General features: G+C 44.1%; 1 protein-coding gene across 1 annotated transcript in view; it reads right to left on the bottom strand.

The window, feature by feature from the left end:
• Positions 1 to 26,519, bottom strand: part of SLC25A26 (solute carrier family 25 member 26) — a 205,552-nt gene that overhangs the window by 143,789 nt on the left and 35,244 nt on the right. The window contains exons 4-5 of the mRNA XM_040359191.1: positions 13,084 to 13,188; positions 10,453 to 10,500 (exon numbers count right to left, since the gene is read on the bottom strand). Of these exons, the coding sequence (XP_040215125.1) occupies positions 10,453 to 10,500; positions 13,084 to 13,188 (153 nt within the window). The remainder of the gene's footprint in view (positions 1 to 10,452; positions 10,501 to 13,083; positions 13,189 to 26,519) is intronic.

The raw sequence follows: 26,519 nt of genomic DNA, 5'->3' as shown, positions 1-26,519 counted from the left end.
GTCTTCTGGGGTCCCTCGGCAGCCGTCTCGGCTCCCCCTCGCAAGAACTCATCACCTTCATGCGAGCAAGCTCGCATGGTGATGAGATCTTGTGGGCGTGCTCCTGTGATACACCCGGCGGCCATAGCTGCTCACTGTATCACTCGGCCCCTGTCGCTTCACTGGATGTGATTGACAGTGCCAGCCAATGGCTGCGCTGCTTTCAATCAACCAATGAATGAGCCGAGAAGCAAGCACGTTCACGGCGCGGGACTTTCGAGGGGTCGGGTAAGTAAAGGGGGGGATCAAGGGGGCGCTAATCCACAGATGTTTTTTCACCTTATTGCATAGAATGTATTAAGGTGAACAAAACTTTTACCTTTACAACCCCTCTTAAACAGAGCTGAGGATTCTCCCACCCCCATGTGATAGTGCTGGGCCAATCACCAGCTATATGACATGCTCCTCCATACCCAGAAGTATGCAGTATTTTCTTTGTTACTGGCAGAAGAACAGAACAGTGGGGAAGCAAAGAAAATGTGAGTATGTGCTGCTGGGGAGGGTGAGGCATTAAAGTGAACCTGTTTCTTTGGCCTACGCGGACACAGCCCAGGTTTGCTTCACATACTTTTCCACAATTAGGGTCTTTCATTATCCAAAACTGCACAGCGGTAGTAAGGCAAGCAAAATAGCTAGGGCTAGATTCACGTAGCTGCGCCCATTCGTATGGCGGCGCAGCGCATCGTATTTACGCTGCGCCGCCGCAAGTTTGAGAGGCAAGTGCTGTATTCACAAAGCACTTGCCTCCTAACTTGCGGCGTCGTAGCATAAATGGAGCCGGCGTAAGCCTGTGTAATTCAAATGTGGAAGGGGGGCATGTTTTATGCTAATGTGTGATGACCTGACGTGATTTCCGAACGGCGCATGCGCCGTCCGTGTACATATCCCAGTGTGCATTGCTCCCAAGTACGCCGCAACGACGTATTGATTTCGACGTGAAACGTAAATTACGTCCAGCCCTATTCGCGAACGACTTACGCAAACGACATTAAAAATTCAAATTTCGAAGCGGGAACGAGGTCCATACTTAACATTGGCTGCGCCTCCTAATAGCAGGAACAACCTTACGCCGAAAAAGCCTAACGTAAACAACGTAAATAAATTGCGCCGGCCGTACGTACGTTTGTGAATCAGGGTATCTAGGTAATTTGCATATTCTCTACCGAAAACAGCGGAAGCGCCCAACGTAATATTGCACACAATTATACGCCGTCGCATTCAAGTTACGTCGGCGGAGGAAGCCCATTTTTTGAGCGTATCTGCCTTTCAGAATCGGCGTAACGATACGCCGACGCAGATTTGAAATTACGGCGGCGTATCTGGAGATACGCCGCCGTAATAGCTACCTGAATCTACCCCCTAGTCTCTTCATGCTATCCACAAAAAGTACACCATAATAGTCAATGTATAGATGAATAAAGGTCTGAAACCCAGAACTTGCTCTTTCCCAGTTGTCATTACGCCCTTAATCCATTTTACAAAATAAGCCGCATGAGGACAAAAACACAATGTTTTATTGAAAGAACACAGACAGGTGGCTTTTGAGGTCTAAGCTAATAAAATCTCTCATTTTAATTCACTCCTTTGTTCTCTTGGAAAGACTATCTGTCGGACTTAAACATAAAGGTATGCCCTGGTCCAGCTGATTATGGCGAACGGTTAAATAAATACGCTGATTAGACAAGGAGCTTGGTTTCCTCTCGTGTAAAATTTCCGATTAATAATAGTGTCTTATTTAAGACATCTGCTTCAAACTTACAACATTTGTTTAATGGAAAAATTCCGAACATAACTTATTTTTCCCATGAAGCCAGGACAATGCCATTCTTACAGATGTTCCCCCCTCCTAAATGAGCAAAATGATTTGACCAATCAGAGGAATGCACAAATCAGAAATGCTGTAATGTAGATCATTGGGCTCGTAGTTTTGGATAGTTATATTAAAGTGGAAGCCAGACATTGTTTTTAGTATTGGTTCAAGCAGAAAGAGTTAGAACCCTTGCAGGTTTTTATTGCTGAGGCCTCTGAGGCCCCGTACACACGACAGAGGAACTTGACGTGCTTGGCGCGTCGAGTTCCTCGTCGAGTTTTGGGATGAAGCCGCCGAGGAGCTCGGCGGGCCGGCTTCTCCCATAGAAGAACGAGGACAACGAGAAAATAGAGAACATGTTCTCTATTTTCTCGTCGAGTTCCTCGGCGGCTCCATCGAGCCAAAACTGTACAGACGACAGAGTTTCTCGGCGGAATCCGGGTTTTGACCGAGTTTCTCTGTGAATTCTGCCGAGAAACTCTGTCGTGTGTACGAGGCCTCACACACGACCGTTTTCCTCTGCAAAATCATCAAGAAAAATGCTGGCAGAGCATTTTTGCCGAGAAAAAATGGCCGTGTGTATGTTTTTCCTTCGAGAAAACTGTTGTGGATCTCGACAAGAAAAAAAGATAACGTGTTCTCTCTTTTCTCGTTGGGAGTCTCAATTTCCTCGTCGTGTTTCTCGTCGGGCTGGTTTACGACGAGAAACGTATGCTGTACATACCTCCGTACAGCTAATTCACCCGTGGCTTCCGGGTTGCGAGTCCCGCGGGAGTGGGCGTTCCTAACATGCTGGTGATTGACGTTTTGACAAAAAACGAGCTCCCCCCCGTCGCGTAAGCCGCATCACGATTGGCGAAAGGAGCCGAACGGCGATGCGCAGGCGCAGTATAGCGCCGACTTGCCGTTCGGCTCCTTTCGCCAATCGTGACGCGGCTTACGCGACGGGGGGAGCTCGTTTTTTGTCAAAACGGCAATCACCAGCATGTAAGGAACGCCCACTCCCGCGGGACTCGCAACCCGGAAGCCACAGGTGAATTAGCTGTACAAAGGTATGTACAGCATAAAAAAAAACCTAATAGGCATAATCGTATTGGAATGTGGGGGGCCAGTGTAATAAGAAAAAGTTGTTTTTAGGGTGAACCTCCCCTTTAAAGGGCCGGTTATATCCGTAAAACTATTTAAATGTATCTACACTTTATCATATTAAATAATTGCCTCTGCATTTGATTTAACCGACATAGAATTGTATTATTCTCATAATAATTATAAGCAGATGTTCAGAGCACCACACCACCCCCTACATCAGAAGTCAAGAGTCGACCACCCTCTTTATACATCACAGTGCACCTCTCTTAGCTTGTGCAGCTGCCAGGTAGAAGCTGGGGGATGCGCTGAAAAGCAGAAAGCGCAAGGTTTGGAGGGGGAACAGAGGAGGGCTGGAGTCTGCTGCCGAAGTCTGCTGAATGCTGCGACCAGGGTAGGCAGAGACGAGGGGGTGCTGTGGCTGCACAGAGAAACGCAGAAAGGAGTTCTGTCCTCCTCTCTGCTGCCGACTGCTGAGATGGAGGGGTGGCAGAGACGAGCCTCCCTGCATCTGCACGGAGAAGCACAGGATCTGGCAGAGGAGTTCTGTCCTTCTCTCTGCTGCCGACTGTTGAGATGGGGAGAGGCAGAGACGAGCCTTTCCGCAGCACAGAGAAGCACAGGATCTGGCAGAGAAGTTCTGTCCTTCTCTCTGCGGCCGACTGCTAAGACATGGTGGGGGCGGACACGAGGGTGGTGCCACAGCTGCAGGGGAGGTGCGAGGGCCACATGAAATAGCCTGTGAGCCTTGTAATTGACACATGTGGTTTAAGGTGATTGTAGCTGTATTAGTGCACAATTGAAATTACAGTATTGCTTGGACCTTAGAAGAAGTAGGTAAGCCTCCCAAAGATTGTCTTAAAAAAAATAATGGTTAGTTCAAATAAAAAAAGTATTCAGTTGTGGTAGTAGTCAATTGTGTTGTAGACTTTAAATAGTGTTTCCTACAGATGTAATGCACCACTTCCAAAGACACGGAAGATGTCTTTCTGGTTGCAAGATTGTTTGGTTGACTTGTGACACCATCAGTTGCCATTTTTTAATGATCATCAAAGTTGAGGAGAACTAAAAATTCTTTATGAGAAACGCATTCAGGATCTGAGTTTTTTTTACCGACCACCTAGCCATCTTCATTGCATTGCATGGATGAACCCGGACTAACATTGTCTTTAAATTCATGTATACAATTAAAACCATTAATGATTTTATGGAGTTTACTTAGTAAAATTCCTTTAATTCCACCATTGTATACAGCTATAGCCAGACTTTTAAAACAGGCCTTGAAGGAGCAAGGTGAGCTGAGGGGTGGACGGTGGAGGGCCTAAGGCAAGCTTACAGTAGGAAAAGAGTTCAGTGTTGATATCACCAAAACGTTGATGCTTATCGGTAATCCAACAGACAGTAGGCAGAGAAGTGGCACACATAGGCAGATTCAGAAAGATTTAGGCCGGCGTATCAGTAGATACGGCGCCCCAAGTCAGAATCTGCGCCGACGCAAATTTAAGCGTATTCTGGAAACCAGATACGCTTAAATTAGGCTCAGATACGAGCAGCGTAAGTGTCCTACACCGTCGTATCCTAAAGTGTAATTTTTAGGCTGACTGCTAGGTGGCGCTTCCATTGCGGTCGGCCTAGAATATGTAAATGAATAGTTACGCCGATTCATGAACGTACGCTTGCCCGACGCAGTAAAGATACGCCGTTTACGCAACGCATTTTCAGGCCTAAAGTTATTCCATCAAATAGCTGAAATAGTAATGTTAAGTATGGCCGTCATTCCCGTGTCGAAATTTGAAAATTTTACATCGTTTGCGTAAGTCGTCCGTGAATAGTGCTGGACGTAATTTACGTCCACGTCGAAACCAATAGGACCGTGTGGCGTACTTTGCCGCAATGCACACTGGGATATGTACATGGACGGCGCATGCGCCGTTCGTAAAATACATCAATCACGTCAGGTCACCCCCCATTAACATAAAACACGCCCTCTCAGCCGAATTTGAATTAGGCGCGCTTACGCCAGCCCGATTTACGCTACGCCGCCGTAACTTAGCAGGCAAGTACTTTGTGAATCATGTACTTGCCTCGCTAACTTACGGCGGCGTAGTGTAAACACGATACACTACGCCGCCGCAAAGTTAAGGCGGTCTTTCTGAATCTAGCTAATAGTCTGTGGGACTGCTCACTATAAAATATGTTATGTTCCTTTATGATATGCAGCCATATAAATATAGGTAGATAACAAGAGTATATGCATTAATGTACAAATCTTATGCCAGATTAAAAAATAATTAAAAAAAGCTTTACATGCTGTAGTTCACGGTTTGGCCATTGCGGTCGTTTAACAAATCCCGGTCACCTCATTTTATTTCTAAAATCTTATTTTGCTTGAAAAATAAAGTTCAACCCAATACAGCTTTAATTCAGATCATTCCAGCCTCTGTCTTCAGTAATTGCACAACTGTATTTGTCAAAGTGTTTCCATGCAATTATCAGCAATGTGTTACTGACACTTTAATTCAACTCCAGCTAATCTGTGTGAACCTTTTTGTTACTGGAAACATTATAAGACCTAATTAAGAGAAGCGTCAAATGAAAACTAAATAATTCAGACTCAGCCCTGGCGTAATCATCCATTATATGGGATGTGTAACACTTGTTTCTGGAGTTTGAAGTCATTCTTTAAAGTTGCAATTATACTGCTAAATGGTTCTAAGTCTGTTTTGCATGATGCCAACTAAAATTCAGATATCACCCAGCTACATTACAGTGAAAGCTCCCAAGAACTGCATTAGCACGCCATTACAAATATCTACAATCCTGATAGGTTTAAATAAGGAACACACACATTGCTGAAGGAAAGACATTTGGTCAGGAAAGTGGATTATAAAAAACAATTGCGAACCCCAAATAATTTTTTACATTTCTGCATCAATTAGCTGGATTCAGGTAGGCGGGCGCAACCTTGCGGCGGCGTAGCGTATCGTATTTACACTACGCCACCGTAAGTTAGCAAGGCAAGTACTGTATTCACAAAGTACTTGCCTGCTAAGTTATGGCGGCGTAGCGTAAATGCGGCGGGCGTAAGCGCGCCTAATTCAAATTAGGCTGAGGGGGCGTGTTTTATGTTAATATGGGTTGACCTGATGTGATTGACGTTTTTTAGGAACGGCGCATGCGCCGTCCGTGTACATATCCCAGTGTGCATTGCGGCAAAGTATGCCGCAAGGACCTATTGGTTTCAACGTGGATGTAAATTACGTCCAGCCCTATTCACGAACGACTTACGCAAACAACGTAAAATTTAAAAATTTCGACGCGGAAACGACGGCCATACTTAACATTACTAGTCCAGCTATTTGATGGAATAACTATACGCCTGAAAATGCCTTAAGTAAACGGCGTATCTGTACAGCGTCGGCCGGGCGTAGGTTCGTGAATTGGCGTATCTAGTGATTTACATATTCTACGCCGACCGCAATGGAAGCGCCACCTAGCGGCTAGCCTAAAAATTACACTTTAAGATACGACACCGCTCGTATCTTAGCCTAATTTAAGCGTATCTGGTTACCAGAATACACTTAAATTTGCGTCGGCGCAGATTCTGACTTAGGCCGGCGTATCTACTGATACGCCGGCCTAAATCTTTCTGAATCTGCCTAATTGTCTCCAAAAATTCTGCATGGCTGAACCTGCATTGGAAGAGATGAATTGGCCATGATTGATATTCTGGGCCCATATTGTTGTAACCCAGGACAGGTTGTGTGATGGAGTTGATAAAATGATTATTTTATGACTATGTTATCTCTCTCTCTCTTTTAAACACTCAAATATTGTTATTCTCTTTTATTATTTGTTTTCTTTCCTGTTGCGATTATATATATATATATATATATATATATATATATATATATATATATATATATATATATATATATTATACACATACACACATATATATGTCTTAGTGATCACGTGAAAAACATTAGTAGTATTTTCCTTGATTGAAAATATGACAGAGGTATTCAAAACGAGAAACAGATGTCTCTCCCACTCCCCACTCCTTACCCCCTCCTTTCTACCCCTCCCACCGTGCAAAGGAAAATGGCTGATGAAGCTATGGAATGTCGCCTTGTGGCAAAAACAGATGTCACAGGAGAAGGACCATATACGGATGAACCAATCATATATACACATATGTGATGACGTTTGCTTATGTCACTTTGTTTATATAAGGGCCAGTGACCGGAATAAAAAGCCTGTTGATCAGGAAGAGCTTGCACTGAACCAGTGTGTCCCAGTGTGATTATTTTGTATGCATGCATTCACATCACCTTAGATTTGGATCAGAGGCAGAATAGAATATGTATCCTGGAACTGGACCAGGGACAAATCTCTTCCAGTTGGAGCACCCCTCCCATCTCCAGGGGGAACACACTTGCAAGTTCACTCGTACAAGCAATCATTGTTTAGCACCTTGAGCATGCATACGCGGCTGACAGTATTTTAGTTTTTGAAGATACCTTAAGGCAACCCTATGGTCAGGCTATGGACATTGAAGTATTACATTTGAATTTGACCGACTCTTGTTGAATTGGCCAAAATTCAAGGCATGGGAAGTCCAGCAAGCACCAAATTTTGCAGTCACTCTTGTGCAGAACCACTGCACTAAGGCAGTGTCACAATATAATAGCCAGCAGTGAAAATTACCTTATAGTATAGAAGAAATTTACTCTCCAGTTCAGCCCGTGGAACAAAACTTAACGATGTACAGTGGGTCGTAAAAAGCAGCATGTGTTTTAAAACAAGCCCTCCCTCACCTTTGTATCTGCGTTTGCTAAGGAGCAATTCATCCTCAAATTTCACAGCAACAAAACACTCAATTCCATGAAGCTGTTCTATCAGCAGCTCAGCTTCATTGTCCCCTGCAAAGAAGAAAGTCAATACCTCTCCTGGTGCATGTGCCTCTGATTCCCACTGTATTAAGTTCCCACCAAAAGAATCTTCAGAATTTGACATGGCAAGGACTGTTTGGTGCCTGGTCCCAAACTGTGCTTAGAGGCTTCTCCTGCTAGCTCCTACATCAATACTTCATCCTGTAGCAACTTAGGGGTCAGTGAAAGGAACAACTGAGTGCCAAGGGTGACTGGGCACCAAAAAAACTCCCCAGAAGTATTGGATCCTGTTAATTCTTCAAACATTAATTTATCTTCAGTACAGTGATCCGCAGTGTAGACAGCTAGGGGTATTACCTTTTTCTTTGTGGGGGGACTTTATTCATGGTTTCATTTTAGCAACAAAGTCTCTTTAAATTTCTTGCCTGGCAGTATTTAAAAAAAAAAAAACACACACACAATGGCTTCCTACCTGCTTTGCATGAAAATATTGTTTAATAATAGAAAATACTGTATGCACAAGCCTAATCAACAAGAAATAGCATCCAACTCCCTACCCAATAAGCAAAGTGCACGTTTATCTCAAGATGAGAAAATCCTCATCTCCCACATCAATAATTGTTTTCATTCCGCTGACTGCTATCTGGAAATTAGCAAATATTTCATACGGAATCAGTTTTGAAGGTTCTTTTATGAGTACACAGAATAGAAAAGACCCCAATTAAATACCATACAAAGTGCTGCCATTTTGTGCGGCAAACACACCGACGGAAAGGTCGCTTGCTGATCTTTTTATCGCCGCTGTGGAAAATTAATTACTCCGCTGACATATGTCAGGGTGATTTTTATAAGAGAGCCGAGCTGGGCTGGAGTTAGTCATTTCGCCCATTTGTTGGTATGCAAAACCGCCATTCATTGGCATGAAAATGTATTCATTAATTTCTGAGGTCTAGGGTAAGTCAGAGTGACTTGTACGCATTTATATTATAGCCGAATGCTGATGAAATCTAATAGAAAAACACGTGTTTGCTAGGCTATAAAATTATGGACAGGATCATTTTCATCTGGTTTATTTAAAAACAAATTAAATAAATACTCAACCAAAAATGTATAGATCTGTATTTTTTGGTTGCTAGCAAGCTCAACCATGAGCTGGCTTTTTAAAATGTACTAGGCTATATAAACATTTAAGTTTGTATATGTTTTAACGAGCAGCAAATGAGCTTTAAAACAAGACTCCACTGACCTCTGTAGCTGCAGGCACTATAGAGCAATTCATCCTCCAAGTTCACAGCAAAAGCACTAGTCTGAGCTCCGCCCTCCAAGAAGTATTCAGTAGCTCGCCAACGTTGTTTACCCTCCCAGAAATGACTTGGCAGCTCAGCTCACCCTGCTTCCCCCTTCCAGCAGTAATTCAGCAGCTGAGCTATCCCTGCTTCCACCCCCAGCAATGATTTGGCAGCTCAGGTCCTCTCTGCTTCTTCTCCCAGTTGTGATTCAGCAGGTCCACTCTTCTCGTACCTCCCAGCAGTGACTCACTAGCATAGCTCCCTCCTCCCTCCCAGTAGTAACCCAGCAGGGTTCCCTTCGGAGCAGTGACTTGGCAGCTCAGCTCCTCATTTCCCCTCCCTGCATTATTTCAGCAGCTCAACTCCCACTGCTTCCACCCCCAGCAATGACTCTGCTACTCAGCTCCCCCTGCATCCCCTCCCAGCAATGAATTGGTAGCTCAGCTCCCCGTTGCCCTCCCAGTATTAATACAGCAGCTCAACTCCCACTGCTTCCACACCCAGCAATAACTCTGCTACTCAGCTCCCCCTGCTTCCCCTCCCAGCAAGGATTTAGCAGCTCAGCTCCCCTTGAGGCCCCAGCAGTGATTTAGTAGCATAGCTTAAGCTGCTCTCCCAGCAGTGACCCAGCAGCCTTCTAATCCCTAATGTAAACACAGAGCAAGAGCTCTGAGTTGGGGGAAGCAATATGAGCCATGAGTAGTCATAAAAACCTCCAGTAGATTCTCAAGCCGGGTACACATGGGCAGAATGTTGGAAAGACATCAGCCGGTTAAAAAAAAAAACTGCCTACATTCGGCCTGTGTGTGTGTGTGTGTGTGCATGTATATGTATATGTCAGAAAACCAGCAACCAACCGACTCCTGATCAGCGCTCTCGGCCAATGTCAGAGAGTGCTGATTGGAGTGTTCAGGTGGGGGGGTCGTTCCCCTGTCAGAACACAACAGCTCAGCGGGGGAGATTGCCGCACAAATTTCGAACCATTAGTACAGCGTCTCCGACCGGAGCTGACAGTTTTTTTCATGCAACCCAAAAAAAGGCTTTAGGGGTAGGTTGAGAATATGTATGCAGATATCAACTTTTTTAATAGATGGAAGGTCTCCCTTACAAATGGAGATGGAGGGAGCAATGTGAAGCTTGAGATATAAATCTAACTTTCACTGCACGTATCTCTTGATTTACTGGTTGTTTTGCTATACAGCTTTTAATGTAGCTATATACTGCTTATGTATGTTTTTTTATCATATGGTCAGATTGAACAGTGTGGGTAATGAGAAGTTTACTTTAACGGCCTAAATAAACTATATCACAACATGCAAATAAAATGACTTACCTCTCTCAGTACTGTGCTTTTATATCCTCGATATAGGCCCCTTATACCCTGCAATATAAAAGGCAGTAGATGAGACCATAAGAATAAGACACCATGGGGTTCAATTACCAAAACTGGGGAGTGAAAGATCTAATGCAGCTCTGCATAGAAACGATTTAGCTTCCAGGTTATTGTGTCAAAGCTTATTTGAACAAGTTTAAGTTAGAAGCTGATTGGTTACCATGCACAGCTGCACCAGATCGCCCATGTGTTTGCAGTAGGTCTCTGCTGTATAAAAAGGTACACTTCTACAAAATCAACATACTCATCTCCTATATCACTCAATTGACATTTTATAACATTCCCCTTCTCTCCTTCCTCGGCTGCTAAACTACATAAATAGTTATGTAGGGAGGCGAGCGAAGCAAGATGTGGAGGGGCTGGACCAGCAAACAATAGACACTCCCAGAAGAGGAAGAGGGCTATGACATCCAAGGAAGGGGATGGCTGTGCTACGGAAATGACTCTTCCCGGAGTAGTCAAATTTGTAGCAAAGGTTTCAATGTTTATGATAAACTCAATAAAAACTGATTGATGGAAAAAAAATTGTAGCAAAGGAACACTGCAAATTAGGGCCGTTACTGATTAAAATTTTCGTGTTCGATTAATATTTTTTTTTTTAAATCGATTAATCTACTAATTTCAATTAATTATAACACACATACAGATCCAACTACTTTTAGCTGCTCTCCTCCTTGCACGCCGATTCCCAGTGCAGCTACCAACCACTGGAAAAATGGAAAGCAGGACACACAAAACACACAAAGGCAGCGCTCGATGGGAATATGATTAAAACTTTTATAGTGTTCAAGTAGGTAACAAAATAAATATTGCAGTGGAGATAAAATCGATGTAGCTACATAAACTGTAAAAATGGTGCGAGTAATACCAAACGGTAGCAAAATCAGTCATAAAAACATGTAGCTAAGTATGATACTGGTATTAAAATGTGTACAACGATACCACTGCTGAATCCAGATGAGGAGAAGTTAACATCAGTCCGTCAGCATGTAGATGTCCCGTGAAGGGAACTATCACAACTCCCAGTGGATGGCTGTAGAATCCCAGGTTAATAGAGTGAAGTGATAAAAAGAAGTAGGGCCGAAACAACTAATCGATTCAATCGACAACTAATCGATTATGAAATTAATCGAATACAATTTTCATAATCGATTAATCAGCCAGTAACATAATGTCGTTAAAAAAACTAAAATTAGCCCTTTATTAGTACAAAAAAGCAAATTACTACTGTAAATATTACTTTCACTGTCCCACAGAAAAAAAAATGAACCCCTTACAGTAGCGATTATTTGCTCTTTTTGTACTTATTATTATTTTTATTTTTTTCTAACCCCCTTATGTTACTAAACATCTCAGGCCTGGGGTCACACCTCTGTTTTTTGGTGCTTTTTGCAGAAACACACTACAGTTCATGTACATGTTTTCCTATGGGACACGTTCACATCCATGATTTTTTTTTTCAGCTGCTGCGTATTTGGAAAGGGGGAGGACTTTTTAAACGCAAAACGGTGCTATTTTGTTTTTTTTTGGTTCAATAAACTTCAATGGAGAAGCTGCAGAAAAGCATGTAATGCGATTTTGCAGCAATTTGTGTTTTGTAATCTGCCCAACAACAAATTGGCTATTATCCGATTAATCGAAACAATAATCGACCAACTAATCGATTATGAAAATAATCGTTAGTTTCAGCCCAAAAGGGGAAGTGTAACAGCTCTTGCGTGTGGCAGATAGTAAGGTCCCGCTGGCATGCAGATATGAAGGCACAGCAAAGGAGCCCTTCAGATGGACACGGCAAGCCCCGCCAGTGTCCGTGACGTTACTGGATCTCCGACGGAACTCCCTGAAGACCCGGAAGCCGGCGGAGAGGTGAGTACCAATCAAAAGAATTTTGATTGATCAAAAAAAATTAACGATTAATGGAGGAATTAATAGTTAATTTCCACAGCCCTACTGCAAATGTATAAAAAAAAAAAAAAAAAAAAACCCACAAAATTACAGAAATGAAAACATTGCAGAAAAGCAAATCGGATTCTCAATTTTGATCAACCTGGCACACTTAGACTGCCGACCTGGCTTTATTACCTTTCATTGGACCATTTTATTGCCTTAAGAGCACTTTCACACTGGTGCGTTTTTGCCGCGTTTTCGCGGTAAAAATAGCGCTCATAAAACGCTGCAAAAACGCCCTTCTACATTGAAATGAATTGAAAACGCGGTAAAAAACGTGGTAAATAGCGGTGATTTAACGCTATTTTAACGCTCCGCTATAGGCGTTTCCAGTGTGAAAGGGCTCTATGAGGGCAGCGTTAGGCCCTTAATGCTGTAGCTTGCCTCCTCTGCCTGTCTGTACCTGCTGGTATTGTGTATTGTGACTTCTGCACTTTTTTAGGTTAGCGACAGTGTATCTTTAGACTGGAATCAGATGCACCCTGTTGTATAGTTTTCGTTTTATTTAATTACTTTTACTTTGAAACCAACATTTTCACAGGATCTGCCCAAATTTTGGGATCAGAAATATGTCTTTGTACATCAGCCTCATCAGAAATCCTCCAAAGGATTGTCAAAACTCACCTCTTGGCGCAGCGTAGCGGCAAACATCTGGTAGGTGGTGGAGGATGGAGACACTTGTGTTCTCTGCTTAACCACTTCAGAAGGGACACGAATAAGGCAAGCAACCTAGACACAAAAAGCAAAAGATGATACATAGGTTTTATTTGACATAGAATGTAAGCTTTTTGACAAATCATCAAAACTTTCTCGGAACACAGCTTGCTGGAGCAACTATATACCCCAACCTCTGTGCAATCAAGTGCTGGAGTATATCACCCTGGACTCTGCTTATGTTTGCCAATATACCAGAATGGAGGGCAGAACTCCTTCACCATATCCTATGCTTCTCCGTGCAACCAAGGAGAGGCTCATCTCTGTCCTCCCAACCTGTCTCAGCAGTTGGCAGCAGAGAAGACAAAAGAACCTTCCACTTTCTTCTTCTCAGCTCGGCCCCCAGCAGCAGCAGCAGGGCTATCCTAGAGTCAGACGCCTGGGTGGGTGCAGAAATATTTCTGGCGCCCCCACATGGGCGTGGTCATAATTCCTCCCCTTTACACATGTTTCTATGGCTATGACTCAAACACAGAGACTCTCACCTAAGAAGTCTTCATTAGTATCCCCCATCAGAGCCCCCCACAGCAGGTGTCCCCCATCAGAGCCTCCCAGCAGGTGTCCCCCATCAGAGCCCCCCTACAGCAGATGTCCCCATCAGAGCCCCCCACATCAGGTCAGATCAGTACTTGTCCAGTAGATCCCTGTAGCTCGGGCGTGCTGGGAGCAGAAGCACATTACAGGGGGCGGGGCATACGTGGCATCTTTGGTTACTTGGAAGGTGGCACTCGGAGAGCATTTCTGGGAGTGCAGGGGATGATTGGCGGCAGCTCCGGCCAACCCAGAAGCCTCTCATCACACCGCCTATGGGAGAAGGGACCACACACGCAGATGGGGCGGGGAAGACAGGAGACTGCTCCATGCACACCGGACAGAATTAATTTATGGCGCCTAGTGCCGGAACATGTTTCAGTAATAGGCTCCGCTGTGGTACCCAGCCCGGATACCGGGGACAGCGGGAGGCATGCACTCTTTTCATGTGCCAGCGAAGAGAGCAAGCGGGATGGGGAACCGCAGCACCCGCTACATGCACTCTGCCTCTGGACACAGACAAGGAGGAGGGAAAGGAGCACTTTGGAGCTTCGGCGCCCCCACCTCTGCGGTGCCTGGGTGCGGAGCACCTCGTGCACCTTGCCTAGGATCGGCCCTGAGCAGCAGCACAATGGGGGTGCATTGCAATTTAAGGGAAGATAGAGGACTCTTGACATCTGATGGTGGGGCGGCTTTTTATATCTGATGTAAGGGGAGGTGGGGTGCCCTGGGCATCTGCTTATATTTATGAGGATAATACTATTCTATGCCAGTTAAAAAAGGAGGTACGTACACCGCTGGTATCATACACAATAAACTTTATTGGAGACTGCTCATGAATGATGTTGTATCTGAGCAGTCTCCAAGAAGGTTTCTTGGGGATGATACCAGCGGTGTGACCCTCCTTTTAGGATTTGCATCTGCTACAGGAGAGTGAGTGGGCTCCATGCCGCTCTACAAAGCTTAAGGCCCCCTTCACACTGGGCCGGGATGTGCGGTGGCGGTATAGCGCCGTTATACTGTCGGAATTGCGGTGGTATTCGGCCACTAGCGGTGCGGTATTAACCCCCGCTAGCGGACGAAAAAGGGTTAATACCACCCACAAGGTGCCTCTGCAGAGGCGCATTGCCAGCGGTATTACCGCGGTTTTCAATGGGAAGGAGCGGTATACACACCGCTCCAAAGATGCTGCTTGCAGGAGATTTTTTTTTCTGCCACCAGCGCATCGCCTCAGTGTGAAAGCCCTCAGGCTTTCATATTGAGAATGCTGGGGCAGGAGTACTTCAGGCGTTATTTATGCGCTATTTTTAGTGCTAAAACGACTGAAATACACCTCAGTGTGAAAGGGGCCTTAGTCTTGTTATTACTAAAACCAGTAATGATCGAATACACAGGCAATTATTTCATATGATAAAGAATAGAGCTATTGGCTCCCGCTGCTGTCAAAGTCATTTGGCCAATCAGGAGAGAAGGGGGGCCCGAACCGCAGCTCCGTGTCTGAATGGACACACGGAGCTGAAGCTCGGATCTGGTGCCCCTAAAGCAAGTTTCTTGCTGTGGGGGTACTGAACAGGGGAGAGAGAGGCCAAGAAGCACAGAAGAGGGATAAGAGAAGAGGAGTTTCCAGGCTGCTCAGTGCAAATCCACTGCACAGGGCGGGTAGAGTATAAAAGCCGGTTCACACTGGGGCGGCACGACTTTGGGGGCGACTCGTCAAGGCGTCCTGAAGACGACTTCAGAGGTGACTTGCAAAATGACTTCTGTATAGAAGTCAATGCAAGTCGCCCCGAGTCGCCCCCAAAGTCGTAGAAGAACCTTTTTCTAAGTCGGAGCGACTTGCGTCGCTCCCATTAGAACGGTTCTATTTTATACAATGGGACGCGACTTGTCAGGCGGCTGAGTCGCCTGACGAGTCGCCCCAGTGTGACCCGGCTCTAACATGTTTGTTATTTTTATTTAAAAAAAAAAAAGTAAAAAATAAAAAACACGAGACAATCATTTTAATTATTACAGAACTAGTTGAAGTAAGAAGCCAACTGGCTACAATGCACAGCAGCGCCAGATCTTTCACGCTACAGTTTTAGTAAATCAACCCCAAAATCAAGGCCTAGAAATAACAGGTGAGGTAAGGGAGTAAGCTGCTTATGCGGTCATGTATGCCTTGGCAGATGAGGAGGCAAAGATCAATTAGTGACTAAAGAGATTTACTTCAACTAATTGCATTCTTGTGTGAAGAGGTGGGGATAAGAGCGTGCTCAAACATTTCAAGAGTTGGAGAGTGTCAAACATAAGAAATGGAGTTCTAGAGGGGAGAAGAGGTTCAAAGGGAGCCGTAGAGGTGGAAGTGCGTTGATGTGACTAAAGAGAAGAGGAGGAGGAAAGGAGAAAGTCACATATTGTGTTTGATGGGCTATATGACATCGAGAATGATATACAGTTCTATGCAAAAGCTTTAGGCACACATGGAAATTGAGGGGTGGACCATTTTTCCTAAGTGCTCTCAACCACATATCCAGGAGAAAGTTCTGATTGAGAGAGATCTTTCTGAGGCAGAATGACCACCTTGTGTCTTGCGGCTTTGTTCACTTTTTCCCCAGTGTGAGAAGGTTAAACCCGTACATCTTTATGACTAAGGCCCCTTCCCAGGTGTGAGAAGGTTAAACCCGTACATCTTTACGACTAAGGCCCTGTCCTCGGTGTGAGAAGGTTAAACCCGTACATCTTTATGACTAAGGCCCCTTCCCCGATGTGAGAAGGTTAAACCCGTACATCTTTACGACTAAGGCCCCTTCCCCGGTGTGAGAAGGTTAAACCCGTACATCTTTATGACTAAGGCCCCTTCCCCGATGTGAGAAGGTTAAACCCGTACATCTTTACGACTGAGGCCCCTTCCCCGGTGTGAGAAGGTTAAACCCGTACATCTTTATGACTAAGGCCCCTTCCCCGATGTGAGAAGGTTAAACCCGTACATCTTTACGACTAAGGCCCCTTCCCCGATGTGAGAAGGTTAAACCCGTACATCTTTACGACTAAGGCCCCTTCCCCGGTGTGAGAAGGTTAAACCCGTACATCTTTATGACTAAGGCCCCTTCCCCGATGTGAGAAGGTTAAACCCGTACATCTTTACGACTAAGGCCCCTTCCCTGGTGTGAGAAGGTTAAACTCGTACATCTTTATGACTAAGGCCCCCTGTGAGGGGTGAAACACTTCAACCTGTTTGTGGATTGAACTCTTATGTCTTGATTGAATTTTAATAAAGAAGAGTGGATTTTATACCGTGTTGCTGGACCTTCATATGCCTTCTAAACCTACAGTCTCTTGAAAAAATATTCATACCCCTTGAAATTTTCCACATTTTGTCATGTTGTAACCAAAAAACGTAAATGTATTTTATTGGTATTTTATGTGACAGACCAACACAAAGTGGCACATAATTGTAAATTAGAAGGAAAATTATTAATGGCTTTTAATTTTTTTTACAAATAAATATGTGAAAAGTGTGGCGTGCATTTGTATTCAGCCCCTGAATATACTCAATACTTTGTAGAACCGCATTTCACTGCAATTACAGCCTTTTTGGGGATGTCTCTACCAGCTTGGCACACCTAGAGTAGAGGAAGACCAATATATATCGGCCGATATTTGACCATTTTTGATAAATTGCCATTGGCTGATTATTATCACAATTAGGCCGCTATTTTACACTGACCGCCGTTCCTCCTCCCTTCTCCACACTCAGCGGCTCTGGCAGCATCAAGCGTCGCGCTGAGTGTGAAACTGACAAGTAACACAGAGGAGAGAGAGAGGAGCTGTCAGCTCGATGTCAGGGGTGGGCGGGAACCCGGCCGGGGTGGGCGGGACCCAGCAGCTATATTACACCAGCCAATGGGATGGTATCTGTGCGGGCCGCTACGTGCATGTGGCCCGCCCCCTTTCTAAAGCAGCCCAATCATTGGCTGGTGTAATTTAGCTGCTGTGTCCCGCCCACCCCTGACATCGAGCCGACAGCTCCTCTCTCTCCCCTTTCTGTTCGTTTCACAGTTATGAAAAAACAAAAAAACTGCGCTAACAGTAAGGGTTAAATTACACTAAAAATGTTAGACTAAAGTGTAAACACGGCTTCCCCGTGCTTCACTGTGGCGGCTGCATCGATCGTGTCATCCCCTTTATAGGGAGACACAATCGATGATGTCACTCCTACAGCCACACCCCCCTACAGTTGTAAACACACACTAGGTGAAATATAACCCCTTCAGCGCCCCCTGTAGTTCACTCCCAAACTGCAACTGTCATTTTCACAATAAACAATGCAATTTAAATGCATTTTTTTCTGTGAAAATGACAATGGTCCCAAAAATGTGTCAAAATTGTCCGAAGTGTCCGCCATAATGTCGCAGTCACGAAAAAAAAAAGAAAATCGATGATCGCCGCCATTAGTAGTAAAAAAAAAAAATATTTATAAAAATGCAATAAAACTATCCCCTATTTTGTAAACGCTATAAATTTTGCGCAAACCAACCGATAAATGCTTATTGCGATTTTTTTTACCAAAAATAGGTTGAAGAATACTAAACTGAGGGAATTTTTTTTATATACATTTTTGGGGGATATTTATTATAGCAAAAAGGAAAAAATATTGATTTTTTTTCGAAATGGTCGCTCTATTTTTGTTTATAGCGCAAGAAAAAAAACCCACAGAGGTGATCAAATACCATCAAAAGAAAGCTCTATTTGTGGGAGCCACGTCGCACGACCGCGCAATGGTCTGTTAAAGCGACGCAGTGCCGAATCGCAAAACCTTGCCTGGGCATTTAGCTGCCTAAAGGTCCGGGGCTTAAGTGGTTAAATGTAACCATATTGCTACACTTAGAGGCGCCTCTCTTCTTTTATATTCTGTAGCCCCTGCTGGATTTTGCTTCTACTCCCCTTGTGGAGGCTTCCATTTGTGGATGGACATTCTATGGTTACACAACCTTTCACATTGCTATAATCTTTTTACATGGACTATAAACTGAAGGTCTAATGAATAAATGGTTGTGGAACGAATTATCTGAGTTTCCATCATTTCTTATGGGGAAATTTGCTTTGATATACAAGTGCTTTGGATTACAAGCATGTTTCTGGAACGAATTATGCTCGCAATCCAAGGTTTTACTGTATATTTTTTATTTTATTTTTTAGCAGATACGTGACTTTGTGTTATTTTATATGAGCCTCTTTGCTGGTTAACCATATATCAACAGACTTCAAAAATGGCTGCTGCTGCAAGCATGTGTACTTTGCGGTTTAACAAATTATCTGTATTTTGATGCCACACCAACGCATTCTTTGGGGCAAGGCATCACAGACTGACCACAAGTTTTGTAACTGACGAGAAGTGACAAGAGATATGTCCCTAACACAACATAAAACCATCCAGCCTGGAGTCCCAGACGTGTTACTACAATTAGGCCTCTGGCAGAACATTTATGTTGAATTAAGTGGTGCGGTGTGCATGACTGGTTGTGTGTTAAAAAGAAGCGCTGATTAAATGTGAACCGTGCAGTATCCCGCTGAATAGCTTCTAGCTCGGCAGACTCGCAGTGTGAGGAGAAAGCTTGTGCTTAGCGGAGAGGAAGATAAACAAAATATTACTGTCCATTACGTTCTGTCAACACGGATTTGGCCCTGTGTATGAAAAAGTGTCAAAAAAGAGAAGAACCTTCTGTATTGCCTGTAGTAACCAATCTCATCCTACATTGCATTTTTAAATGAATATTCAGATTTAGAAGGCTCCGGTAAAATTCTGCGAAAAGCAGAGCATCTGGCGGGCGCAGCGGCATCAAAGTTGATCTTATCAGCGAACTCCAGGTATGTTTTTTTTGCAAAGTTACACATTGGTTTATTGTGGACCAAGGTAAGTACAGCTGAACCTCGGATTACGAGCATAGTCAGTTCCAGGAGAATGCTCGTAATCCGAAGTAATCGCATATCAAAGCGAGTTTTCCCATTGAAGTCAATGGAAACGAAAATAATTAGTTCTGCATTGACTTCAACGGGATGCAATACCGCATGCGGCCAGAGGTGAGGGGTGCCAGAGAGCACCGGAAATGTCCGAAAAGGCCTTAGGACACTTCGGCTCGTTTCCTGCGCCCCTGTATCTCAGGCCAAATGAGCTACTGTGGGCCAATGTTTGGCTTTTCTTGGCTCCTGCACCCCTGTATCTCAGGCCAAATGAGGTACTGCAGGCCAATTTTTAGCTCTGCTCGGCTTCTGCACCCCCGTACATCAGGCCAAATGAGGTACTGCAGGCCTATATAGCCTAAAAGATCACTAAAATATTTTTTTTTTTTTGCTAAATAGCTCCCTTTACCTTACTGCAGTACTGGTTTCATGTCCTCATTGTTCGCTTTTGCTTTGAAGTTGCTGTAATTCTGCTCTGATCTCCACACTTCCTGCTTGTCTGGCTCCTTATGAAAAAAACTCATGGGAGCTTCTCACTGTGGTCCAAGCTGTGTGTCTAAAACTCCTCAGATTCATTTTAAAAACAAAACACTGCCCTGCATTTGTTTGTTTTTGTTCTGTGGGTCTCTTTACTTCACAGAAACATAAAACCAGTTTAAAAACGAAAGTGAAACTAAAGGCACATTATATGATTGATTTTAATCTATTTTTAAAAGGAATCAGTTAACTTTTATGTCTCCATACCCTGTAAACAGTCATTTAAGCAAAAAAAAAAAAAATTTCCTTTAGTGACCCTTTAAATTCTGCTCCTCTTGCGATTCAACACTTGCAAACAGAGTCATAATAAAAAAAGAAAGTTGCTCGCAAATCAAAACGCTCTCAAACTAAGTTACTCTTAAACCGAGGTTCCACTGTACAATAAAACCTTGGATTGCGAGCACAATTCATTCCAGAAACATGCTTGTAATCCAAAGCACTTGTATATCAAAGTACATTTTCCCACAAGAAATAATGGAAACTCAAATGATTCGTTCCACAACCATTTTTATTCATAGGTCCTTCAGTCTATAGTCCATATAAAAAGATTATAGCAGGGTTTGACAAAATTGCTTGGAATCTAGGAGCCAGCAAAAAAAGTTAGGAGCCAGAAACTCGCCCTGTCCCACCGAGCTCACACGCAGAAGCGAACGCATACGTGAGTAGCGCCCGCATATGAAATCAGTGTTCAAACTACACATGTGAGGTATCGCTGCAATTGGTAGAGCGAGAGAAATAATTCTAGCCCTAGACCTCCTCTGTAACTCAAAACATGCAAGCTGTAAAAAAATTTAGACGTCGCCTATGGATATTTTAAAGGGTAAAAGTTTGTCGCCATTCCACGAGCGGACGCAATTTTGAAGCGTGACATGTTGGGTATCAATTTACTCGGCGTAACATTATCTTTCACAATATAAAAAAAATTGGGCTAACTTTATTGTTGTCTTATTTTTTTATTTAAAAAAAAGTGTATTTTTTCCCAAAAAAGTGCGCTTGTAAGACCGCTGCGCAAATACGGCGTAACAGAAAGTATTGCAATGACCGCCATTTTATTCTCTAGGGTGCTAGATTAAAAAATATATATGTTTGGGGGTTCTAATTAGAGGGAAGGAGATGGCAGTGAAAACACAGGGGAAGCTCCATTAGTATTGCTGGTTGTATGTCATACCAACGGCCACCACAAGATGGCGCCAGATCATTGAGGCCGCGGCTTTGCGGAGTTCTGCAGGCGTATGCTTCCTTCCCCAGGCGCTGCGATGCGGTGTGCAGGCAATTAGGAACAGGGCCTAAATGTAAATAACTTTATTTTTGTTTTTAACTTTTACATGTCTAAAAAACAATATTTTACAGTTTTGTTTTTTATAAGCAAACTTTCATTACAGGGCGTTTCCATGACATGACTTTATGACTTTATTCTTTTACTAGTAATGGCGGCGATCTGCGATTTATAAGTCTCCTACACCGTCGTATCTTAGGGTGCATATTTACGCTGGCCGCTAGGTGGCGCTTCCGTTGATTTCGGCGTAGAATATGCAAATGAGCTAGATACGCCGATTCAGAAACGTACGTGTTACGTTGTTTACGTAAGGCTTTTTCCAGCGTAAAGTTAGTCGAACAAATAGCTGGCCTAGCCAATGTTAAGTATGGCTGTCGTTCCAGCGTCGAAATTTTAAAATTTTACGTTGTTTGCGCCAGTCGTCCGTGAATGGGGCTGGACGTAATTTACGTTCACGTCGAAACCAATACGTCCTTGCGGCGTACTTTGGAGCAATGCACACTGGGATATGTCCACGGACGGCGCATGCGCCGTTCGTTAAAAACGTCAATCACGTTGGGTCACCAGTCATTAACATAAAACACGCCCCCCCTGTTCCACATTTGAATTAGGCGCGCTTAGGCCAGCCCATTTACGCTACGCCGCCGTAACTTAGGAGGCAAGTGCTTTGTGAATACAGCACTTGCCTCTCTGACTTACGGCGGCGTAGCGTATATGCGATACGCTACGCCGCCGTAAGTCAGAAAGGCAAGTGCTGTATTCACAAAGCACTTGCCTCCTAAGTTACGGCGGCGTAGCGTAAATGGGGCGGTTATGCCAGTCTTTCTGAAGTTATGCCAGTCTTTCTGAATCTGGCTAAGAATTGTGTTCTGAAACTTTAATTTTTGGAAAGTTTTTCTGATTTTATAAGGGTTAGTGGGATAAAATCGGTGATAGTTTTCCACTGGTGTGACAAGAACTAAAAGGTAGTAAGGAGCTGGAAACCATGGGCCAAATCCTCAAAAGGGATACGCAGGCGGAACTGCTGTTCAGCCTGCGTATCCCTGTGGCTATCTTTGGAACTGATCCTCAGAAGGATTTTTCCAAAGATAGGCAGAAGATCCGACATCTGTAAGAGACTTACACTGTCAGATCTTAGGATGCAGTACCGCATCCGCCGCTGGGGGCATTTCGTGTCGAAATGCCGCTTTGCGTATGCAAATGAGGACTTACGGAGATCCACAAAGCTTTTCAGCTTTGTGTTTTCTGCGTAAGTTTACGTTTGTATACGTAAAATTAGTTCTGCTTTTACAAAGTGTAAACTAGTAACACCTTGTAAAAACAGATCTTTTTTTCGATCGCCGCGTTTTTTTTTTAATTTTTTGAATTTTTTTTCCCGGCGCGTAACTTTTTTTTTACCGGACGCAACTTTATTGTCCCGTCGCAATCCACAAAGCCCGGCGTAACGTAATTTTGCGCGCTGCCCGTCGGGAAAATGACGTCACGAGCATGCGCAGTACGGCCGGCGCGGGAGCGCGCCTCATTTAAATTGTCATCGCCCCCTGGATAACAGGACCGCCTTGCGCCGGAGACATTTAAGTTACACGGCCTGAAATTTCTAGGTAAGTGCTTTGTGGATCGGGGACTTAGGTAGAAATTTTAAGTCAGTGTAACTTAAATGGGAAAAGATAAGTTAGGCAGGATTTTTGAGGATTTGGCCCTATATTTTTAAAATGGCACGTGCAGATCGACACAGCGTCTGATTCCGAGCCATTTGGAAAAGGCAGGCCCGTGCACTGCACTCTAAGTCCGGGGTCAAACCTGCAAGCTGACCTCAATATGTCTAGAAAATAACAGAGATTGGCAACTTGTGAAGTTCAGCATAAATATTCATAGAACTTCATGCTTCATAACACTCCATGCCTTTACATTAGCTTTTTGTTTCCTTAAACACACGGAGGCAAAAAGGGAAAAGATTTCAGAATATAAAAAAAAAAAGCTACAAAAACAATCTACCTGTCAGAGGGGGTGATCACAGCATGGCTTCCTGACTTGTGCGGTGCCAGGATATTGGCCTGTGAAGGGGACTTACGGAGTAATGACTTCCTCTATATTCCAAAGCTCAGTCTATTTTATCTTAGATTATCTTTGATCTTTCCTTTCTTCCCATTTGAATCTGAGCTTCGAGCATCTCGGAGCAAGAACAAAATCCACCGTGCCCTCTTCCAAAGACTAAACTGAGATAATGTCATCTTTGGGCCGCTTGTCACATCCATTTCCTGGGAAACACCGCAGCCCTTTTCGCAAAAGACGGTGACATTTAGACATCAAAATGGATGAAATGTTAAACAATGAACTGCTTGAAATTGTTTCTTCTTATCTGTCTTACATATATTCAAAGAGTGTTATTTGTGAAGACAAGGTTGTCTCATTCCTGCGGTTAGAGAACAATCAAAATATTAATGTTTACTGAAGTGGTAACAATGATCCGCATTACTGGGTTGGATCTCCTTTCTAGTAGACGGGAGTTCACAAAGTTCTCGTTAAAATTAAAGTAACTTTTGGCCAATTTTATTTTTGATTTTTTTACTTCTACATGTCTATAAACTATTTTTACAGTAACTTTCATTTTAGGGTGCTTCCATGACATAACCGCGCATAATAAGATAGATTTTCTCATAAGAAAGCCCAGCACTAGATCCTTACTTGTTGGCTTGCTCTGTCTAATTGAAACCCCACAGGGGCCATATGTTGAGCTAACCCAATGCTGTATCCTGGCCTAGGCCAACAAGGCCCAGGCCTAGGGCAGGACGGAAAGTGTCCCCACTGGCTTGTGCTACACTGTTGGTGTAACGCAAGCCGTTTCTAACTTTGACTGTCCTATCATCCTGGACAACAAACCTTCCTCACTGTGCTATACGATTTCTGCTGTGCCATTGGCATGGTTACCGTATTTATTGGCGTATACCGCGCACTTTTTTGCCCTGAAAATCAGGGCAAAATTGTGGGTGCGCGATATACGCCGATACCCGCGCAGAGTTCGAACCACTGCGCCGGCATATACCAAGCGCAGTACACTCGGGTATAGTCGGGCAGGCTCCTCTCGCGGTCACGTCATGTACGCCCTTTACGCGAGAGGAGCCAAGCCTGCCCGACTATACCCGAGTGTACTGCGCTCGGTATATGCCGGCGCAGTAATTCAAACTCAGCGTGGGAAGCGGGGAACGAGCGGGGAGGACACCACAATGGCCGCAGGACGCCGGACCCGACGAGGACGACACCACCAAAGCCGCAGACGGACGCCGGACCCGACGAAGCCGCCTATGGACGCCGCGCAAGACACCATAACTAAGTACTAAAATGTTTTTTTTTTTACAGGAATGCGGGTCCACATTAGGGGTGCGCGCTATCCGCCGGAGCGCGCAATACCCCGCTAAATAAGGTATATCTTCTTAGTCCTCTCCATAAAATTATCCGAAATTTGTGCTTAAAGTAGAACTATAGTCAACACTTTTTTTTTTTTCATTTTGGATAGAGTAAGGGAGGGTTATAGCCCCTGTCAGTTTATTTTTTTTTACCATCCCTGTCCCATTGCAGAGATTTCCCTTCACTTCCTGCCCCATAACTAACCAGGAAGTGATAGGAAATCTATGGAAATTAAGGGAATCCATTCCCCCCACCCAGGCATTGAGAACTAGTGTCCCCACTCGAAAATGTCAGGGTGGGTCTTAAACAGAAAGGGGTGTGGCCTTGACAGGAAGGGGTTGGGTCATATTCAAATTAGGGGGTGCACGAGTTTAGTCAGGCCTAGGGCAGCACAAAACCTAAATACACCACTGAGCTCACCAATATAATTGTGTTCCAAAAATTCAATATTTGGAACGTTCGCTCAGATTTCTAGTGTTTAGTAGTAATGGGCTCGGGCGTGTTCGGATCGAACTCGCCAGGAAGCCGGGCACTGCACACCACCAATCACAGGCAGTGAGGCATTTCTGCAGCGGCACACACTGCCTTTGATTGGCAGTGTGCCGTGCCAGCTTCCTGGCAGGTTCAATCCTAACACACCCAAGCCCATTCTTAGTGGTTGGTAGGTTTAAAGAGGAAGTAATCCCCCACTAACCCCACCGCCCCGAAAAACAGGGAAAAAACTAATCCTGCAAAAGAAAGGCATAATGAGCTAGTATGCATAGCATACTAGCTCATTATGTGGCACTTACCTGAAATTGAAGCCTCCTCGTTCCCCTCTGCCGCCATGTCCCCTTGCATCTTCTTCCTGTTATCGCCGCTCCGGCGCTGTGATTCGCTGGAGCGGCGATGGCGTCATGCACGGGAATACGGCATTAACTCCAATACTGCCATTCACAAAGACGGTAGTGCGCCTGCGCCATTGTCTACGGCGCGCATGTCATTATTGTAAATATCTCCTAAACCGTGCAGGTTTAGGAGATAATTCTTGCACCTACAGGTAAGTCTTAATCTAGGCTTACATGTAGGTGCAAGGTGTGTGGTTGGGTTTACAACCACTTCAAATTGATTATCAAGAAAAAAGTATCTATCAAGGGCGCTCCGGATGTCAGGACCTAGCAAATACAGACGGTTTTGGAATGGATAGACATCTTCTTACACTTCAGGCCGCACTCAGAGAGACAAAGCGATCTCTTATGATAAACAGTGCTCCACACTGACCCAGACAGCAAGATTGGGTCGCGTACACACGATCATTTTTCAGCATGAAAGAAAACGTTGTTTTTCAGCATGTCCAACTCCTTTCCCAACTTCATCATTAAAACGACGTTGCCCACACACCATCGTTTTTAAAAAATGCTCTAGCAAAGCGCGGTGACGTACAACACGTACGACGGCACTTTTAAGGGGAAGTTTTATATATATATATATATATATTTTACTGTATAAAAGGCAAAACTATCACGCCGCGTACACACGATAATTTTTCAGCATGAAAAAAACGTTTTTTAAAAACGTCATTTAAAATGATGGTGTGTGGGCTGCACATCGTTTTTCAGGTTCTGAAAAACAACAGTTTTTTTTTCCCGAACATGCTGCATTTTTTAACGTCGTT

Source organism: Rana temporaria, chromosome 7 (genome assembly GCF_905171775.1).
Source record: "Rana temporaria chromosome 7, aRanTem1.1, whole genome shotgun sequence".
In the NCBI taxonomy this organism is placed as follows: Eukaryota; Metazoa; Chordata; class Amphibia; order Anura; family Ranidae; genus Rana; species Rana temporaria.
The sequence above is the reverse complement of the archived record's forward strand: the minus strand, read 5'-3'. Positions and strand labels throughout refer to the sequence as shown.